The following is a 20,870-nucleotide window of genomic DNA, read 5'->3' as shown; positions in this document are numbered from 1 at the left end:
ATAGATGGGTCTTGTTTTTTTATCCATTCTGATACCCTATGTCTTTTAGTTGGCGCATTTAATCCATTTACATTCAGTGTTATTATAGAAAGATATGGGTTTAGAGTCATTGTGATGTCTGTATGTTTTATGGTTGTAGTGATGTCTCTGGTACTTTGTCTCACAGGATCCCCCTTAGGATCTCTTGTAGGGCTGGTTTCGTGGTGACAAATTCCTTCAGTTTTTGTTTGTTTGGGAAGACCTTTATCTCTCCTTCTATTCTAAATGACAGACTTGCTGGATAAAGGATTCTCGGCTGCATATTTTTTCTGTTTAGCACACTGTAGATATCGTGCCAAGCCTTTCTGGCCTGCCAAGTTTCAAAGGAGAGATCAGTCACGAGTCTTATAGGTCTCCCTTTATATGTGAGGGCACGTTTATCCCTTGCTGCTTTCAGAATTTTCTCTTTATCCTTGTATTTTGCCAGTTTCACTATGATATGTCGTGCAGAAGATCGATTCAAGTTACGTCTGAAGGGAGTTCTCTGTGCCTCTTGGATTTCAATGCCTTTTTCCTTCCCCAGTTCAGGGAAGTTCTCAGCTATAATTTGTTCAAGTACCCCTTCAGCACCTTTCCCTCTCTCTTCCTCCTCTGGGATACCAATTATGCGTATATTATTTTTTTTTAGTGTATCACTTAGTTCTCTAATTTTCCCCTCATACTCCTGGATTTTTTTATCTCTCTTTCTTTCAGCTTCCTCTTTCTCCATAACTTTATCTTCTAGTTCACCTATTCTCTCCTCTGCCTCTTCAAGCCGAGCCATCGTGGATTCCATTTTGTTTTGCATTTCGTTTAAAGCGTTTTTCAACTCCTCGTGACTGTTCCTTAGTCCCTCGATCTTTGTGGCAAGAGATTCTCTGCTGTCCTGTATACTGTTTTCAAGCCCAGCGATTAATTTTATGACTATTATTCTAAATTCACTTTCTGTTATATTATTTAAATCCTTTTTGATCAGTTCATTAGCTGTTGTTATTTCCTGGAGATTCTTCTGAGGGGAATTCTTCCGTTTGGTCATTTTGGAGAGTCCCTTGCGTGGTGAGGACCTGCAGTGCACTTCCCCTGTGCTGTGGTGTATAACTGGAGTTAGTGGGCGGGGCCGCAGTCCGACCCGATGTCTGCCCCCAGCCCACTGCTGGGGCCACAGTCAGACTGGTGTGTGCCTTCTCTTCCCCTCTCCTAGGGGCGGGATTCACTGTGGGGTGGCGTGTCCCGTCTGGGCTACTTGCACACTGCCAGGCTTGTGTTGCTGGGGATCTGGTGTATTAGCTGGGGTGGGTAGGCAAGGTGCACTGGGGGTGGAGGGGCAGGCTTAGCTCGCTTCTCCTTAGGTGATCCACTTCAGGAGGAGCCCTGTGGCAGCGGGAGGGAGTCAGATCCGCTGCCGGAGGTTTGGCTCCGCAGAAGCACAGAGTTGGGTGTTTGCGCGGAGCGAGCAAGTTCCCTGGCAGGAACTGGTTCCCTTTGGGATTTTGGCTGGGGGATGGGCGGGGGAGATGGCGCTGGCGCCTTTGTTCCCCGCCAAGCTGAGCTCTGCCGTCCGGGGGCTCAGCAGCTCTCCTTCCCTTTGTCCTCCAGCCTTCCCGCTTTCCGAGCAGAGCTGTTAACTTATGACCTCCCAGACGCTAAGTCGCGCTTGCTGTCGGAACACAGTCCGTCCGGCCCCTCCGCTTTTGCCAGCCAGACTCGGGGGCTCTGCTTGGCCGGCGAGCCGGCCCTCCGCCCCGGCTCCCTCCCGCCAGTCCGTGGAGCGCGCACCGCCTCGCCGCCCTTCCTACCCTCTTCCGTGGGCCTCTAGTCTGCGCTTGACTCCGGAGACTCCCTTCTGCTAATCCTCTGGCGGTTTTCTGGGTTCTTTAGGCAGGTGTAGGTGGAATCTAAGTGATCGGCAGGACGCGCTGTGAGCCCCGCGTCCTCCTACGCCGCCATCTTCCGGTATTTTTAATTTTATTAAAAATTTATTTTATTTTATAAAATAAACCTCCACACTGTTTTCCAGAGTGGCTGCACCAGTTTGCATTCCCACCAACAGTACAAGAGGGTTCCCGTTTCTCCACATCCTCGCCAGCATCTATAGTCTCCTGATTTGTTCCTTTTAGCCACTCTGACTGGCGTGAGGCGGTATCTGAGTGTGGTTTTGATTTGCATTTCCCTGATGAGGAGTGATGTTGAGCATCTTTTCATGTATCAGTTGGCTATCTGGATGTCTTCTTCAGAAAAGTGTCTCTTCATGTCTTCTGCCCATTTCTTCACTGGATTATTTGTTTTTTGGGTGTGGAGTTTGGTGAATTCTTTACAGATTTTGGATACTAGCCCTTTGTCCGATATGTCATTTGCAAATATCTTTTCCCGTTCTGTCGGTTGCCTTTTAGTTTTGTTGATTGTTTCCTTTGCAGTGCAGAAGCTTTTCTCTTCATGAGGTCCCAATAGTTCATATTTGCTTTTAATTCCCTTGCCTTTGGAGATGTGTCAAGTAAGAAATTGCTGTGGCTGAGGTCAGAGAGGTTTTTTTCCTGCTTTCTCCTCTAGGGTTTTGATGGTTTCCTGTCTCACATTCAGGTCCTTCATCTATTTTGAGTTTATTTTTGTGAATGGTGTAAGAAAGTGGTCTAGTTTCATCCTTCTGCATGTTGCTGTCCAGTTCTCCCAGCACCATTTGTTAAAGAGACTGTCTTTTTTTGATTGGATGTTCTTCCCTGCTTTGTCAAAGATTAGTTGGCCATACTTTTGTGGATCCAATTCTGGAGTCTCTATTCTATTCCATTGGTCTGTGTGTCTGTTTTTGTGCCAATACCATGCTGTCTTGATGACTGCAGCTTTGTAGTAGAGGCTAAAGTCTGGGATTGTGATGTCTCCTGCTTTGGTCTTCTTCTTCAAAATTACTTTGGCTATTCGGGGCCTTTTGTGGTTCCATACAAATTTTAGGATTGCTTGTTCCAGCTTCGAGAAGAATGCTGGTGCAATTTTGATTGGGATTGCATTGAATGTGTAGATAGCTTTGGGTAGTATTGACATTTTAGCAATATTTATTCTTCCAATCCATGAGCACGGAATGTTTTTCCATTTCTTTGTATCTTCTTTAATTTCCTTGATAAGCTTTCTATAGTTGTCAGCATACAGATCTTTTACATCTTTGGTTAGGCTTATTTCTAGGTATTTTATGACTCTTGGTGCAATTGTGAATGGGGTCAGTTTCTTTATTTGTCTTTCTGTTGCTTCATTATTAGTGTATAAGAATGCAACTGATTTCTGTACATTGATTTTGCATCCTGTGACTGCTGAATTCATGTATCAGTTCTAGCAGACTTTTGGTGGGGTCATGTCCCCTGCAAAAAGTGAAAGCTTGACTTCATCTTTGCCAATTTTGATGCCTTTGATTTCCTTTTGCTGTCTGATTGCTGATGCCAGAACTTCCAACACTATGTGAAACAGCAGCGGTGAGAGTGGACATCCCTGTCGTGTTCCTGATCTCAGCGGGAAAGCTGTCAGTTTTTCCCCATTGAGGATGATATTAGCTGTGGGCTTTTCATAAATGGCTTTTATGATGTTTAAGTATGTTCCTTCTATCCCGACTTTCTCGAGGGTTTTTATTAAGAAAGGATGCTGAATTCGGTCAAATGCTTTTTCTGCATTGATTGACAGGATCATATGGTTCTGTTCTTTTCTTTTATTAACGTGATGTATCGCGTTGATTGATTTGCGAGTGTTGAATCAGCCCTGAAGCCCAGGAATGAATCCCACTTGACCATGGTGTATAATTCTTTTTATATGCTGTTGAATTCGATTTGCTAGTATCTGATTGAGAAGTTTTGCGTCCATATTCATCAGGGATATTGGCCTGTAGTTCTCTTTTTTTGCTGGGTCTCTCTCTGGTTTGGGAATCAAAGTAATGCTGGCTTCATAGAATGAGTCTGGAAGTTTTCCTTCCCTTTCTATTTTTTTGGAACAGCTTGAGAAGGATAGGTATTAACTCTGCTTTCAATGTATGGTAGAATTCCCCAGGGAAGCCATCTGGTCCTGGACTCTTATTTGTTGGGAGGTTTTTGATAACTGATTCAATTTTTTCGCTGGTTCTGGGTCTGTTCAAGTTTTCTATTTCTTCCTGTTTGAGTTTTGGAACTATGTGGGTGCTTAGGGATGTGTCCATTTCCTCCAGGTTGTCCAGTTTGTTGGCATATAATTTTTCATAGTATTCCCTGATAATTGCTTGTATTTCTGAGGGATTGGTTGTACTAATTCCATTTGCATTCATGACTTTATCTATTTGGGTCCTCTCCGTTTTCTTTGTGAGAAGCCTGGCTAGAGGTTTATCAATTTTGTTTATTTTTTCAAAAAAACAACTCGTGGTTTCATTGATCTGCTCTACAGTTTTGTTTAGATTCTATATTGTTTATTTCTGCTCTGATCTTTATTATTTCTCTTCTTCTGCTGGGTTTTGGGTGTCTTTGCTTTTCTGCTTCTATTTCCTTTAGGAGTGCTGTTAGATTTTGTATTTGGGATTTTTCTTGTTTCTTGAGATAGGCCTGGATTGCAATGTATCTTCCTCTCAGGACTGCCTTTGCTGCATCCCAAAGCATTTGGATTGTTGTATTTTCATTTTCATTTGTTTCCATATATTTTTAAATTTCTTCTCTAAGTGCCTGGCTGACCCATTCATTCTTTAGTAGGCTGTTCTTTAACCTCCATGCTTTTGGAGGTTTTCCAGACTTTTTCCTGTGGTTGATTTCAACTTTCATAGCACTGTGGTCTGAAAGTGTGCATGGTATGATCTCACTTCTTTTATACTTATGAAGGGCTGTTTTGTGACCCAGTCAGTATGTGATCTATCTTGGAGAATGTTCCATGTGCACTCGAGAAGAAAGTATATTCTGTTGCTTTGGGATGCAGAGTTCTAAATATATCTATCAAGTCCATCTGATCCAATGTGTCATTCAGGGCCCTTGTTTCTTTATTGATCCTGTGTCTACCTGATCTCTCCATTCCTGTAAGTGGGGTATTAAAGTCCCCTGCAATTACCACATTCTTATCAATAAGGTTGCTTATGTTTGTGATTAACTGTTTTATATATTTGGGGGCTCCCGTATTCGGCGCATAGACATTTATAATCGTTAGCTCTTCCTGATGGATAGACCCTGTAATTATTATATAATGCCCTTCTTCATCTCTTGTTACAGCCTTTATTTAAAGTCTAGTTTGTCTGATATAAGTATGGCTACTCCAGCTTTCTTTTGACTTCCAGTAGCATGATAGATAGTTCTCCATCCCCTCACTTTCAGTCTGAAGGTGTCCTCAGGTCTCAAATGAGTCTCTTGTAGACAGCAAATAGATGGGTCTTGTTTCATTATCCATTCTGATACCCTATGTCTTTTGGTTGGAGCATTTAGTCCATTTACATTCAGTGTTGGGTTTAGAGAAAGATATGGGTTTAGAGTCATTGTGATGTGTGTAGGTTTCATGCTTGCAGTGATGTCTCTGGTACTTTGCGGTCCTTGCACATTTCACTCACAGAATCCCCCTTAGGATCTCTTGTAGGGCTGGTTTAGTGGTGATGAATTCCTTCAGTTTTTGTTTGTTTGGGAAAACCTTTATCTCTCCTTCTATTCTGAATGACAGACTTGCTGGATAAAGGATTCCTGGCTGCATATTTTTTCTGTTCATCACATTGAAGACTTCCTGCCATTCCTTTCTGGCCTGCCAAGTTTCAGTAGATAGGTCTGCTACTACCCTTATCTGTCTACCTTTGTCTTAGGGCGTGTTTATCCCTATCTGCTTTCAGAATTCTCTCTTTATCCTTGTATTTTGCCAGTTTCACTATGATATGTCATGCAGAAGATCGATTCAAGTCATGTCTGAAGGGAGTTCTCTGTGCCTCTTGGATTTCAATGCCTTTTTCCTTCCCCAGATCAGGGAAGTTCTCAGCTACGATTTGTTGAAGTATACCTTCAGCCCCCTTCTCTCTCTCATTTTCTTCTTCTTCTAGAATTCATATGATACGGATATTGTTCCGTTTGATTGCATCACTTAGTTCTCTAATTCTGCCCTCATACTCCTGGATTTTTTTATCTCTCTTTTTCTCAGCTTCCTCTTTTTCCATAATTTTATCTTCTAATTCACCTATTCTCTCCTCTGCCTCTTCAATCTGTGCTCTGGCCGCCTCCGTTTTATTTTGCATCTCATTTATAGCATTTTTTAGTTCCTCATGACTATTTCTTAGTCCCTTGATCTCTGTAGCAATAGATTCTCTGCTGTCCTCTATGGTTTTATCAAGCCCAGCGAGTAATTTTATGACTATTATTCTAAATTTTTGTTCACTTATGTTGCTTAAATTCGTTTTGATCAGTTCATTATTTGTTGCTACTTCCTGGAATTTCTTTTGAGGAGAATTCTTCTGTTTTGTCATTTTTGGTAGTTTTCTGTTCCTTATGCATTTTAAAGCTTGTGTGTTCTGCACCTGCGAGCACTGCTGTATTAAAAGAGGGTCATACACTGTCCAGGGCCTGGCCCTTCAGGAGGTGTTTTTTCGGAGATTGTTACTTGCTCTGTGTTGTTGTGACTTTGGTTATATTATTACTGTACTTGTAGTAGTATTTTACTATGAGTAAATATTTACTACAAGTAAAAAAACTTTCCACCAGGTGTGCTTTGAATTTTTCCTTGGAGTAACCCTGTAAAGGAAAACAGACAAACTGGAGACAAAAACATGCAAACACACAAACAAATAAAAGCAAAAACCTAAAGTCTAAAAACAAAAAACCCCAAAACACCTACTACAAGTAAAGAAGAAGGTGAAAGCGGTGATGATGGAAGAGCACATACAAAGAGAGAAATGACTGGAGCTGGGGAGGGGGGCAGAGAAAAAATAAACATTGATTAGGCAGAGAGACTAAAAGGCCTAATCCAGAGAGAGAGAAAGGAAATAAAGAAGGCGGCAGAGAAAATTAATGAAGATAAAATTACCCAGACAGAGAAACTATATGGCTTGATTATTCCAGGGAGAGAGAAAGGAGTGTGAAGAAGAAGCTGTAGAACATGTATCAAGACAATGGATTAAATATGTCTTTTTAGTCAGACCAATAACCAGAGTAACCAGCCTAGGGGAAGGAAGAGATAAGGAGGAGAAATGGGGCAGAGGGGAGGATATATCTACATATCCAGAATTGACCTATAGTTAATCCTGGCAATGCTGCATCGCTTGTAGGTAGTAGTATCTTCAGGGTCTGTGCCACTCCGGTGGATATGCAGTTACCCAGTGCAAGGGGGCATGGTTTGGCGTTTTCTGGACCAACTTCCACTATGGGCCTGGGAGTGATCCCTGAGGCGCCGCCTTGGTGGTGGCAGTGGTGGTGGTGGTGGTGGTGAGATGGAGGGGCGGGGGTCAGAGGGTGGGGTGGGGGGGGAATGGTGATTCCCCAGTCTCTTCTCCATGGAGCTGGAGCTAGACCTGGTGGACTCAGTTTGAGTCATCCTCACTATGCCGTGGGCACAGATGGGGTGGGCCTTCTCTCTCTACCAACTCCCCTGACCCTGCGCTTGGCTAGGATTCAAAGTCTCGCTCCATGGTTCTGACGCTGGGGAAGTGCCTTTCAGTGCAGGATATGTGGTCCCGGCTGGCTTTGTCTGTGCTGCAGCACTTCAGGGAGGACCGCCTTCTCCTACAGAGGAGCTCCTGGGGTGGCATACGAAGGCAGGCTTTGTTTTTTCCCACAGCACTCCAGGGGAACAGTGGCCTTACCCTCCTGTAGACTGAGCCCTCCACCCAGCCACCGTACCCGGAGGTGGCGGACACAGGCAGGTTCTGTGCTATTGCGCAGCCCTCCAAGGAGGGAACCTCTTTCTCCAGCTGCAGACTGAGTCTCTGACCTACCACCGCACCCAGGCCTGGCTCCTCTCCTCCCCAGGTGTGCGAACAGGGAGCTGGCCCAGTCCAAAGAAAGCCCCCCAGTTAGAGATCAGATGCCTCTCAGTCTCATTCCAAGGTCTTTCTCTTGTCCAGATACAGTCCTGCACTTCCCTTGCCGCTCTTTCTCTTCCCTTTGTCTCTCGCAGGAGGGAGTGTCTCCCCTCCATGCCCATGTGGCCTTTTTTTTTATCTCCCCCAGTTCACAGTTACCCACCTTTTTTCCAGTTTTCCCATTTTCTTCCTAGTAGATTCAGTCTCTTTTCCTCCCAGGCTCTGGTGTTCAGAGTCTTTGCTTCTACAGTTCTTTGTTTGAGAGATGCAGGACGTATGGATTCCCCCTACTTCTCCACCATGTTGGCCGCCCTTCCGGTGGCCAATGGCCAACCACCAGTGGTGGTTGATTTTTGTTTTGCTCTTAGTCTTGATTTCTGTATTCTAATTCTGCAGGATGTAGAATCATTTCCGAGGCTTCAGTGGAAACCTTTACAGCTTGACCAACTCCATCTAACTTGGTTGGACTGGGACCTCAGACTGTCTCCCTAGTATTGCATAGGTATAGAATCCCTCTAGCCTTCCAGCAGTTCCTTTATGCTGGGTTCTTCAGAGTCTCACAAATGCTCAGTTTTGGAATCAGCCAAGAATTTGGGATGGTTTGTATGCACATTTTGTGATTTCTCCCTCACTTCCGATTGCTTTGGCAGGACTGAATTCCAGCTTCTGACTGCAGTCTAATAACACTGCCTGGTCAGCTTGCCTGCTGGCTTCCCTTGTGGTCAAGGGTTGTATCTGTTTCAGTTTTGATTGCTTTGGCTGTTCTCCAGAACCTTCAAACTGTTTTTAAAAATACTTTGTTCAGGGTTCATAGTTATTATCAGTAGAGGTTTAGCCCAGTTCACCCTAACTCCTCATTATCACAACCAGAACTCTAAACTCAGTCTGGTTCTGAATTGTAAGCTTTTAGGATGAAGACCATCACTTGTGAGTTATTCACACTTCACAGCAAAACCCTAGGTTTTTGACACTACCTAGGCACTGGAAGGCTTAATGGAGTCCTCCTTATTTCTTCCACCCTGTTTCTTCTTATTCCTTCCTCAGATGCTCAGTTCAAAAAATATAGCAAGTCTTAGGCCATATGAAAGTAATTGGAGATGAAGAGCAGAGTGTTGCAAGTAGTTCAGTGAAAGGGTTGTGTGTACTGGGAGTAGGGATTCCTAATGATAACCTCAATAATGCATATATTCATTGATTGTAATTTATTTCCCAATATTTTTTATTTCCTTTATTTTTTTTATACCATGTTTAACTTGCAGAGTGGTTCTTTTACCCTTGAATCATTGAGAGTTGATTTGATGGTACATGAGAGAATTCCATGTCGTCTCTGACTTGTTTTACAGAAGAAGAGAGCAGGAGACCGGACCCTGCCTCCTGGGGCATGGGGAGGGGGTGAGGGACTCCTTCTTTCTCATCTGTCCCCTCTCACTCTGCATTTAACTTGCTCAACTTGTTTCCTACTTAGAGCGGCTATGAAGTTTTCTTTCATGGGCACTGATAACTGGCTAATTTCCTGGGCTCTGTGTGTGTTGCAGCAGGAGTTGTTTGACCATCACATCTTTCCTCTCCATTAAACCATGAAAGTTGTCTTTGTTTGTTGTTAACATGTTTTTATCCATTCATTTAAAAATAACACATGTAAGTCTGAATTTTCTGTTCTTCTGTACTGCATTTCATAGTAGAAGTTTGTAATTTCCATTTTCACAGACTGCTTAAGTCTTTTGACTTTTCTAAACCTCCCAGCTTCACTCTCATTTGTCCAGGCTGCAGCACTGGCCGTATGTCAGTGTTTGGCTGTGGAGTCCACTCACCCGTCAAGCCCTGTGTTTGAAGACTGCAGCTCCAGTGAGGCCACAACACCTGTCCCTGTACAGCATGTTCGCCCTGTCAGAGCAAAGAAGCGCAAACAGTCACCTGCTCCTGCTCTGCCTATTGTGGTTCAACTCATGGAAATGGGATTTCCTAGAAGGAACATAGAGTTTGCACTGAAGTCACTCACTGGTGCCTCAGGGAATGCTGCTGGCTTGCCAGGTATTTTGTTTTCCTTGTGGGTGTTTCACTTAATTTGCCCACACATTTGTTTGTGGGTTTATCTTGAGATGCTAACATCACATGCCTATGGGCAGGTGGGTGCTGTGGATCCTCACTCAGGGTGCACTGTGTGTACTTGCTTGTAGGTGTGGAGGCCTTGGTTGGGTGGCTGCTGGACCATGCTGATGTGCAGGTCACAGATCTTTCGGATGCAGACACAGGGTCTGAGGAGTGTTCAGATGAGGAGGTGGTGGAGGATATGGACGACGCAGCCTACGCTGTGGTTAGTGCCTCCTGTGTGGTTGCCCATCTGCCTGTGTCTACTTGTCCTGTGCTTTGGGTTTCCTGTATGCTGTTCCATGAGGTCTCTCTGCAGTTTTGCCAGGCACACAGTAAAGCTAAGTGCTAATTGTTTTTTTTGTGCCTTAATTACTTTAGCTGTAAAACAGACCCTTGTTCAACATCTAATGGTATTGGGTAGCCAACACCCATTTTTGTGTCATGTAAAAAGCATGTTTTATATGACACAGTTACTTCTAATTTCAGTAAATTGTTTCATGAGATTAATTTGGAAATGTCTCAGAAATTTTCTATACTTTTAGCTTTTGATATTCATTCTGTTTACCATATTGTGTCTTTTAGAATGAAGAATTTTATAGTGAAAATACGTATAATATTTCATATTTTATTTTTTGATATTAAAGATTTCACATACTTCAAGTAGGCTTATCTGGCTCACAATTTTTAAAAAATGTATTTATCTTTTGTAGTCTACTGGTGCTGTTGTAACAGAGAGCCAGACGTACAAAAAACGAGCTGATTTCTTGAGTAATGATGATTATGCTGTCTATGTGAGAGAGAATATTCAGGTGAGTAAATGTCTTAGGCTGGAACGTTGTTCAGGTTTTCAGTGAGCAGAGGCCTGGCGAAGGAGGGCACAGAACCCAGCAGGGAGGCTGTTGTGACTGGAGCAGAGGACAGAGGAAGAGAAGATGAGCAAGGGGTACCAAAGCTAGAGAGCCATGGCACAAAGACCTGTGCTTCTCAATTATTCCCATTTTGGACATTTTAAAAAACCTATTTCTGCTTGTTTTTCTTATATCATTCTTACTCCCATCTAATTTTTAAAATCTAGTTAGGCTTTTTATGTAGTCCTTTATGTATCTTAAATCTTTTCTTTAGTTGTTTTAATTCTTTTGTTCTAGTTAGTATACTTTAGAGAAAATCCCGGAAATCATCTCATTTAATCTGTAAATCTGTTAATATGCATTCCTAACACAAAAAGGATTTTGTTTTTGTTTTTGTTTTGTTTTGTTTTGTTTTGGTGAGCTCTACACCCAGCATGGGGCTTGAACTCACAACCCTGAGATAAAGAATTCCATGCTCTACTAACTGAGCCAGCCAGGTGTCCCGATAAAGGATTTGTTTATAACAGCATTACTGTTACCTAACATTAGCTAAGAAAATAAGCAATAATTCTATAATATCATCTCATATCCAGTGCTTACTCAGATTTTCCCACTTTTCTCAGAGATTGCTTTTTGAAACAGTAACATTTTTGAATTTGGATACAAACAGGGTCATACACCTGACATTTGGGTGAGGTCTCTCTGAAGTGTCTTTTAACCTGGAACAGTTTTCCCCTCCCATTTTTTTTTCTCCTTTCTATGTCATTTATTTGTGGCTTCTTCCTCCCTCTTCTGCATCTCCTGTTAAATCAGAATAAGGGCTGGTGGGGTCGGGGAGCTGTTGGACTCAGGCAGTGTCTTAGGCACGAATGCATCATCTGGACCAAAATGCAGTGTTGCTGGTTAGGTCTTGTTAGTCTATTCCATCTGCTAAGAAGTTCTCTATTGTTCACTTTTGCACTTTGATATCCATTTGTGTTACCACCTAGACTTTTTATGAGGGGTTGCATAATAGTGATTTTCTAACTTTGTCATGCCTTTCAAATTTATTAGCTGGAGTTTATTCTTTGACGAATGCTTTTTAAATCAACTCTAGTTACTCTTTATAATATAGTTATATAAGAAAGTAAGAATAAGTGCTTGCTTTTTTTTTTGTTTTTAGGTTTTTGTTTTTGTTTTTGCTTTATCAGTTTTCAGAATGGTGAATTGGTGCCATGGAACTTACACAGGTGACCAAAAGAACCTTTGCTTATTATCATTGTGATAAATTTATTGACTGATATGGATTTGATGTGTTTCAACCATTATTCCTATTGATTAAATTGTTCTTTTGAGTGAACACATTAATCTTTGAGCATTCCCTTGCTTTATGGCACAAGTTGATCCATGCTCATCTTGTGTATTTCCTGCTCCAGACATTGAGCCAGCAAGTTTTCTAAAGAGCCCTGGTTCCACTTAGTGTAAAATGATTTTGAGAGTACACTCAGTGCTAGAAGAAATCCTTTCTTAGATAATGCTACGTATAATTGTTCATCTATACATTGGACTGAATTTTTAATTTAATTTTAATCTTAGGTGGGAATGATGGTTAGATGCTGTAGAACATATGAAGAAGTGTGTGAAGGAGACGTGGGCAAAGTTATCAAATTGGATAGAGATGGATTACATGACCTTAATGTGCAGTGTGATTGGCAGCAGAAAGGAGGCACTTACTGGGTTAGGTATATTCATGTGGAACTTATAGGTGAGCACATTTTCAAGTGAGTTGTTACACTTTTTTCTTAATTAGTGACAGAGTTCCCAGGAATGAATACTAATTATAGTTCGCTTATTGTAATTTCTAGGCTATCCTCCACCAAGTTCTCCTTCTCACATAAAGATTGGTGATAAAGTTCGTGTCAAAGCCTCAGTCACCACACCAAAATACAAGTGGGGATCTGTGACTCATCAAAGTGTGGGGGTTGTAAAAGGTAATATTATCCAGGCAACAAAATTCCAGATGTTAACTTTTCATCAGCTAATATGATAAACTCATTTTTTTTTTTCGTTCAGGGGCAAGAAAAACAAGTATGAAGATAGCTTATGATATATAGTGTTTTTTTGCTTGTCAGTGTTCTCTAGACCAGGAACTCACATATAGTTGAAAGAGTCAGGTTTATTAGCTCATTGCCACTTGTGAGGATGCATACCCCAGAAAATGGGGTGTCTCCATAGGTGGGTATAGCAAAGGATTAATGGGGTTTGTGTTGGATACTTTGGGAAAAGTTTAAAGGAGTAGGGTTATTCTAAGAATGGGTGTCTTAATAATTATTATCTATATGTCAGAAAGAATGGAGCTAGGATGAAGTTAATGATTGGCAAGGAAACAGTTGTTCATATTAACCAGGATTGGAGGTTAGGGGAGGGTGTCTGGTTGTGTTTGTGGTTTGGGTTAGATTTGAACTTGATCAGACATGATTAAAGAGCAGTTTTGGTTTTGTCTTGATTCATTACAGTCACAGGGTAATCTTATTTGATGTTGGTGTTCTGTAAACTTGTTCTGTCATTCTGCCAAATGGCCTATATGTGAGTGTTTGGCCAACCCCCTCAATTGGGGACTGTTTCTGTCTCTCTCTCTCTGCTATATAAAAATTTAGGACTAAATTTAAGAAATGGAAAAGTGCAAATGATGGGATTTAGGAACTGGAAATACAAAATTCTTTTCAGTTTATGTTTAAATGTGATATTATAGAGATTTCAAACTAATCAGTGTACTTTAAAAGGTATACTATGTCCATTTGAACAATTACATGAGAAGTAATTAAAAATGCATGTGGTTTTATTTTATCTTTAAACTCTTTTAATGGCATAAGGAGATCCTGTTTTGTTTTGTTTGAACCTTCTATAATACTCACTGTCAAATACCTTAGATTAGAAATGGCCATAATGGTGGTGCTTGTCTAGTGCATGGGAGTGTTAGAATGTCTCAGGTTACATGAGAACAAATGGTTTATTTAACATTTTACTTTAGTTTAACATTTTTCTTCAGTTAACAGGTTCTTAAAAGCTTTATGAATCAAAACAGATTTATTTTGTTAACGTAAGTTTTTATTATTACAGCATATTTGACATATGATGTTATATTAGTTTCAGGTGCACAACATAGTGATTCAACAATTCATTATATTATACAGTGCTCATCACAATGAATGTAGTTACCATCTATCACCATACAATGTTATTACAGTATTACTGACTATATTCCCTATGTTTCATCTCTGTAACTTTTTTATTTTGTAAGTGGAGGTCTGTACTTCTTTTTTAATTTAATTTATTTTTTAAATTTACATCGAAGTTAGTTAGCATGTAGTGCAGCAATGATTTCAGGAGTAGATTCCTTAATGCCCCTTACCCATTTAGCCCATCACCCCTCCCACAATCCTTCCAATAACCCTCTGTTCTCCATATTTAAGAGTCTCTTATGTTTTTGTCCCCCTCCCTGTTTTTATATTATTTTTGCTTCCCTTCCCTTGTGTTCATCTGTTCTGTGTCTTAAAGTCCTCATATGAGTGAAGTCGTATGATATTTGTCTTTCTCTGACTATTTTGCTTAGCATAATACCCTCTAGTTCCATCCACGTAGTTGCAGATGGCAAGATTTCATTCTTTTTGATTGCCAAGTAATGCTCCATTGTATATATATACCACATCTTATCCATTGTTGGTCATTTGGGGTCTTTCCATACTTTGGCTGTTGTTGATAGTGCTGCTATAAATATTGGGGTGCATGCGCCCCTTTGAAACAGCATACCTTTATCCCTTGGATAAATACCTAGTAGTGCAATTGCTGGGTTGTAAGGTAGTTCTATTTTTAATTTTTTGAGGAACCTCCATACTGTTTCCCAGAGTGGCTGCACCAGTTTGCATTCCCACCAGCAGTGCAAAAGAGATCCTCCTTCTCCGCATCCTTGCCAATATCTGTTGTTGCCTGAGTTGTTAATGTTAGCCATTCTGACAGGTGTGAGGTGGTATCTCATTGTGGTTTTGATTTGTATTTCCCTGATGATGAGTGATGTTGAGCATTTTTTCATGTGTCATGTGGCCATCTGATGTCTTCATTGGAGAAGTGTCTATTCATGCCTTTTGCCCATTTCTTCACTGGATTGTTTTCTGGGTGTTGAGTTTGGTAAGTTCTTTTATAGATTTTGGATACTAACCCTTTATCTGATACGTTGTTTGCAAATATCTTCTCCCATTGTCAGTTGCCTTTTAGTTTTGCTGATTGTTTCCTTTGCTGTGCAGAAGCTTTTTATTTTGACTCATCAAAATAGTTCCCAATAGTTCCCAGTAGACTCCCAATAGTTCATTTTTGCTTTTGTTTCCCTTGTCTCCGGAGACTTGTTGAGTAAGAAGTTGTTGCGGCCAAGGTCAGAGAGGTTTTTGCGTGCTTTCTCCTCGAGGATTTTGATGGCTTTCTGTCTTACGTTTAGGTCTTTCATCCATTTTGGGTTTATTTTTGTGTATGGTGTAGGAAAGTGGTCCAGGTTCATTCTTCTGCATGTTGCTGTCCAGTTTTCCCAGCACCAGTTGCTGAAGAGACTGTCTTTTTTCCTGCTTTGTCAAAGATCAGTTGGCCATATGTTTGTGGGTCCATTTCTGGGTTCTCTATTCTGTTCCACTGATCTGAGTGTCTGTTCTTGTGCCATGTACTTCTTTTTTAAAATTTATTATTATTTTTTAAAATTTTATTGAAATTCAAATTCTAACATAATAATGTAATAATGATTTTAGTAGCAGAATTTAGTGATTCATCACTTACATATAACACTCATTGCTCATGGCAACAAGTACCTTAATGCCCATTACCCATTTACTGCATCCTCCCCACCCAGTACCTCTCCAGCAACCCTCAGTTTGTTCTCTGTATTTAAGAGTCTCTTATGACTTGCCTCCTTTCTGTTTTTATCTTATTTTTGCTTCCCTTCCCTTATGTTCATCTGTTTTGTTTCTTAAATTCCACATATGAATGAAATCATATAATTTTAATGTTTATTTTTGAGAGAGAGACAGAATGTGAGTGGGCAAGGAGCAGAGAGAGAGAGAGAGACAGACAGACAGACAGAGACAGACAGAATCAGAAGCAGGCTCCATGCTCTGAGCTGTCAGCACAGAGCCTGATGAGGGGCTCTAACTCACAAACTGTGAGATCATGACCTGAGCCAAAGTTGGGACGCTTAACTGGCTAAGTCACCCAGGTGCCCCTCATGATAAATTTTGAAAATAAGAACTTGGTTCAGAAGTTAATGTTTTGTAGCAGAGTGCTCTCACCCAAGGTCAAGAGATCTCTTAACATTATTATTAGTTTTATTTCCTAAGATACTAAATGGAGTTTTTGACTTGATGTAATTAAAAACAAAGTAACCATATTGTGGAAAATTTCAAACATATACGAGTAGAGAATATAGTGTAATGAGCCTCCATGTGTCCATCACTTGGCTTCAACAGTTGTCAGCCCCTGGTCAAAGTTGTTTCATCCATGATCCCCACCCTTGGTTATTTTAAAGCTAATCCCTTATTGACACCATGTGTTAGTTCATCCATAAGTATCTTAGTATGTCTCTCTAAAAGAGAAATACTCTTGGTAAAACATAAATAACTATAATGTAATTATCACATGAGTAGTTAGGTATAGTTTTAATTTTAATTTTAGGTTTTTATTGGTGACTGAGATGTTTCAGCAATTTCTATTGTGTCCTAGCATTCAGTGCAAATGGAAAAGATGTCATTGTCGACTTCCCTCAGCAGTCTCACTGGACCGGGCTGTTATCAGAAATGGAGTTGGTGCCTAGTGTTCATCCTGGGGTTACGTGAGTTAATTTTTATATCACTAGATTTGTTTTGGGGGAATGTTTTTCTTTGTAATTAAATTTAATAAACGGCCTTATCTTTTTCTTATCAACTCAATGGTTTTTTAAAAAATAGGTGTGATGGCTGTCAGATGTTTCCTATCAATGGATCTAGATTCAAATGCAGAAACTGTGATGACTTTGATTTTTGTGAAACATGTTTTAAGACCAGAAAACACAACACCAGACATACATTTGGCAGAATAAATGAACCAGGTATGATAGAATGGTTGTTTTTTTTTAATAAAATATTATTAATGAAATCATTGTGCACACATATGTATTTAGTTTACTCTTTAAAGGTCATGTTTATATGGTGAGCACTGCATAGTGTACACAGTAAAACAGGAAAGATGATCTTACACACTTGGTAACTTGGTATCTTTTTTTTTCAAGTAGTGAGGCACTGTGAGAATTGAATAACAGGATTTCTTTGCTTGTATTTTCATAAAGAACATTAAAAAGATCTTAAGAAACTAAGAAGTGTTTTATTCGATGGGGTGTGGAATTGGATAGATGGAGAGTGAGACTTTTTATTTGTGTATCTTTTATTATAATTTTTTGTTGTGGCAGAATGCAACATAAAATTTGCCATATTAATCACTTTGAAGTGTAACAGTTCAGAGAATGTTGTACAACCATCACCACTATTTATTTCTGAAACTTTTTCACTGCTCCAAAAAGAAACTCTGTACCATTAAGCAATAATTCTCCATTCTCCTCTCCCCCAGCCCCTGGCAACCTTTAATCTGCTTTCTGTCTCCATAAATTTGATTACAACATGTACCTCATATACGTGGAACCAAAATTTGCCTTTTTGTGTCTGGCTTATTTTACTTAGGATTATTTTTCCAAGGTTTATCCATGTTGTAGCATGTGGATACTTCTTTTTATAGCTGAATAATATGTCATTGTACGTACATACTACATGTTGTTTATACATTCATCCATTAATGAACATTTGGGTTGTTTCTGCCTTTCAGCTGTTGTGAATAATGTTACTGTGAATATTGGTGTACAAATCTGTTTGAGTCCTTGTTTTTTAAATTGGTAGTGGAATTGCAGGGTCATATGGTAGTTCTTTAACTTTTTGAGAAAATGCCAAAATTGGCTGCACCATTTTATATTCCCACTAGTAATATATAAGGGTTCTAATTTCTCCATGTCCTTACCAACATTTGTTATTTATTATTATTTTTTTCAATTACAGCCATCTGATTTTGATTTAAGTTTCCCTAATGACAAATGACATTGAGCCTCTTTCCTTGTCATTTTGGCCATTTGTATATCTTTTTTGGAATATATCTATTTAAGTCCTTTGTGCATTAAAAAACATTTTTTTTTTAATTTTTATTTTTGAGAGAGAAAGACAGAGTGCAAATGGGAGATGAACAGAGAGGGAGACAGATTCCAAAGCAGGCTCTGAGTTGTCAGCACAGAGCCTGAGGCGGGACTCAAACTCATGAACTGTGAGATCATGACCTGAGCCGAAGTCGGATGCTTAACTGGCTGAGCCACCCAGACGCCCCTTTTTAATTTTTTTAATGTTTATTTATTTTTTGTGTTTTACCCCTTTTTAAACCTTTGATGCTGAGTTATAGAAATTCTTAAAATATTCTACACATCAAACTCTAGGAGATAGGTGATTTGCAAATATTTCATCTCCTTCTTTGGGTTGTCTTTTCACTTTCTTGATAGTCTTCTGTGATACATAAGTTTTTAATGTTAATGAAATCCATTTTATCTATTATTTCTTTAGTTGTCTGTGTATTTGGTGTCATATTTGTTTTCGGTGTCAATAAATCCAAAGTCATGAATGAAGATTAATACCTATTTTTCTTTCTAATAGGTTATATAGTTTTAGCTCTTAAACTTAGGTTTTGATCCATTTTGAGTTAATTTTTGTACATGGTATAGTGTAAGAGTTCAGTTTCATTCACTGCACATGTGTGCAGTCCAGTTTCCTGACACTGTTGAAAAGACTATCTTTTCACCATTGAATGGTCTTGGTACCCTTTTTGAAAATCAATTGAACATAGATGTGAGAGTTTATTTTTGGGCTCCCAGTTCTGTTTTATTGTTTATTTGTTTATCCTTATGCCAGTAGCAAACCATACATTGTGATGATGGTAACTTTGTAGTAAGTTTTTGAAATTGGGAAGTGTGAATCCTCCAAAGTTGTTCTTTTTCAAGATTGTTTTGACTATTTGGTATCCCTTAAAATTCAATATGAATTTGGGGATGAATATTTCTGTTTTTATAAGCATTATTTGTATAGGAATTGCATTGAATTTCCTTATTGCTTTGGGCAGAATTGTCATTTTAATCATATTAAGTCTTCCAATATATGAATGAGGGATATCTTTTCCATTTATTTACTAGACCTTCTTTCATCAGTTTTTCTTTCAGCAATATTTTGTGATATTTCAGTTTGCAAGTCTGTGCCTTCTTGATTAAATTTATTCCTAAGTATTTTTATGCCATATTAAATGGAATTCTTAATTTCCTTTTTGGAATATTTTTTGTTAGTATATAGAAATATACACTACACTTTCAACACATTTTGTGTGTTGAGTTAGTATCCAGCATCTTTGCTGAATTTATTTATTGTCTCCTACAGTTTTTTTTTTTTTTTTTTTTTGGTGTTTTTAAAAAATTTTTTTCTACATGTAGGCATAGTATCTATGCACCAAGATCATTTTACTTCTTCCTTTCTGATTTGAATGCCTTATATTTCTTTTTCCTGCTTTAGCTAGTTCTTCCAGTACTAAGTTGAATGGAAGTGGCAAAGTTGGGCATCCTTTTCCTACTCCTGATCTTAGGGGGAAAGCTTTCAGTGTGTTAACATTGAGCATAATGTTAGCTGTGGGTTTTTCATAAATAGCCTTTATCATGTTGAGGAAATTGTCTAATTCTAACTTTTATTATTTTCTTATCTTTTTGTAGTAGATTTGTAAAATGTAGAGTTATCTCCTTTTCAAGGCTAACTTAGAATACTTTTTTCTTATTCAGCCTGCCGTGGGTTTGTCAATTTAATTATTCTCTCTCTCTCTCTCTCTCTCTCTCTCTCTCTCTCTCTTCTTTTTTTAAAGTTTTTTCAGAGAGACAAATTTTGGCTTGGTTTGTTGTTTTTCATATCTTTTTCTTTCTTTTTCCTATGGAATTAGGATTTAGATTGATTCCCCCCCCCCCATCTTGAGGTTAATGCTTATCTCATTTTCTCACTCTGTCTTTTTTAATATATGAACTTAAAAATTTAAATTTATCTTTAAGCAAGGCTTAAGCTGTTTTCTGCAATACTGCTGTGTAGTAGTAGTATTTTTAAAATTCCATTAGGATTATTTTTTTGTATTCATTGGTTTTTAAATTTTCAAACACATCAACATTTTTACTTGTTTCTGCATTGCATTCAGAGTGTGTATTCTGATTGATCTTTGACATTTTCTGAAACTTGCATGTGATCATATGACTTAGTATATGATTGGATTTTATAAATGTTTAATGTGTGCCTAAAAGAATGTCTCCTGCAGTTCTGTGGTAAAGTTAGTGTTTGCTTAGTGTATCTTTTTTAGCCTTTTACCCTCAGTCTTTCTGTATTCTTATATTTTCAATATATTTCTTATAAGTTGTAAGTAGTTTTTTAAAATTCGAATATGATTATTTGGATCCTTTAGGTATTTACAAGGCAGTTTATGATGTATTTTTATTTAAAGTGATCAAATTCTCAGTGGTTTTTATTTGTCCCTCCTGTACTCTGTTCCCCTTTCTGCATTCCATCTGTGTTTGGTCTGATAATGTTTTTTATTATTTAACACCAAAGCCCCCCCCCCCCCCCTTAGTGGCTTAGAAGTTACATACATTTTAGTGTATATTTATATATTATATGAGTAGTGTGTATGTTATACACATTTTTAGTATAAGTCATTAAGATAGTAAAACATTCATCTTTGACTTATCAAAATCTAATTATTATTTAGTATTTTTACTCTCTTCTAAGCAATGCAGAGATCTTACTTCCCTTTAACTTTATTTACTCTTATTTTGATTTAAATTATCATGT

General features: G+C 39.1%; 1 protein-coding gene across 5 annotated transcripts in view; it reads left to right on the top strand.

Annotated features, from left to right (window-relative positions):
* Positions 1-20,870, top strand: part of HERC2 (HECT and RLD domain containing E3 ubiquitin protein ligase 2) — a 273,779-nt gene that overhangs the window by 165,357 nt on the left and 87,552 nt on the right. For all 5 annotated transcript variants that reach the window (XM_078448928.1, XM_078448927.1, XM_078448930.2 and 2 more), the window contains 7 exons: positions 9,751-10,018; positions 10,165-10,301; positions 10,789-10,887; positions 12,502-12,670; positions 12,771-12,896; positions 16,663-16,771; positions 16,887-17,026. In XM_078448928.1, the coding sequence (XP_078305054.1) occupies positions 9,751-10,018; positions 10,165-10,301; positions 10,789-10,887; positions 12,502-12,670; positions 12,771-12,896; positions 16,663-16,771; positions 16,887-17,026 (1,048 nt within the window). The remainder of the gene's footprint in view (positions 1-9,750; positions 10,019-10,164; positions 10,302-10,788; positions 10,888-12,501; positions 12,671-12,770; positions 12,897-16,662; positions 16,772-16,886; positions 17,027-20,870) is intronic.

This window comes from Panthera onca, chromosome B3 (assembly GCF_046562875.1).
Source record: "Panthera onca isolate mPanOnc1 chromosome B3, mPanOnc1 haplotype 2, whole genome shotgun sequence".
Lineage (NCBI taxonomy): Eukaryota > Metazoa > Chordata > Mammalia > Carnivora > Felidae > Panthera > Panthera onca.
This window is presented reverse-complemented; position numbering and strand designations above follow the sequence as displayed.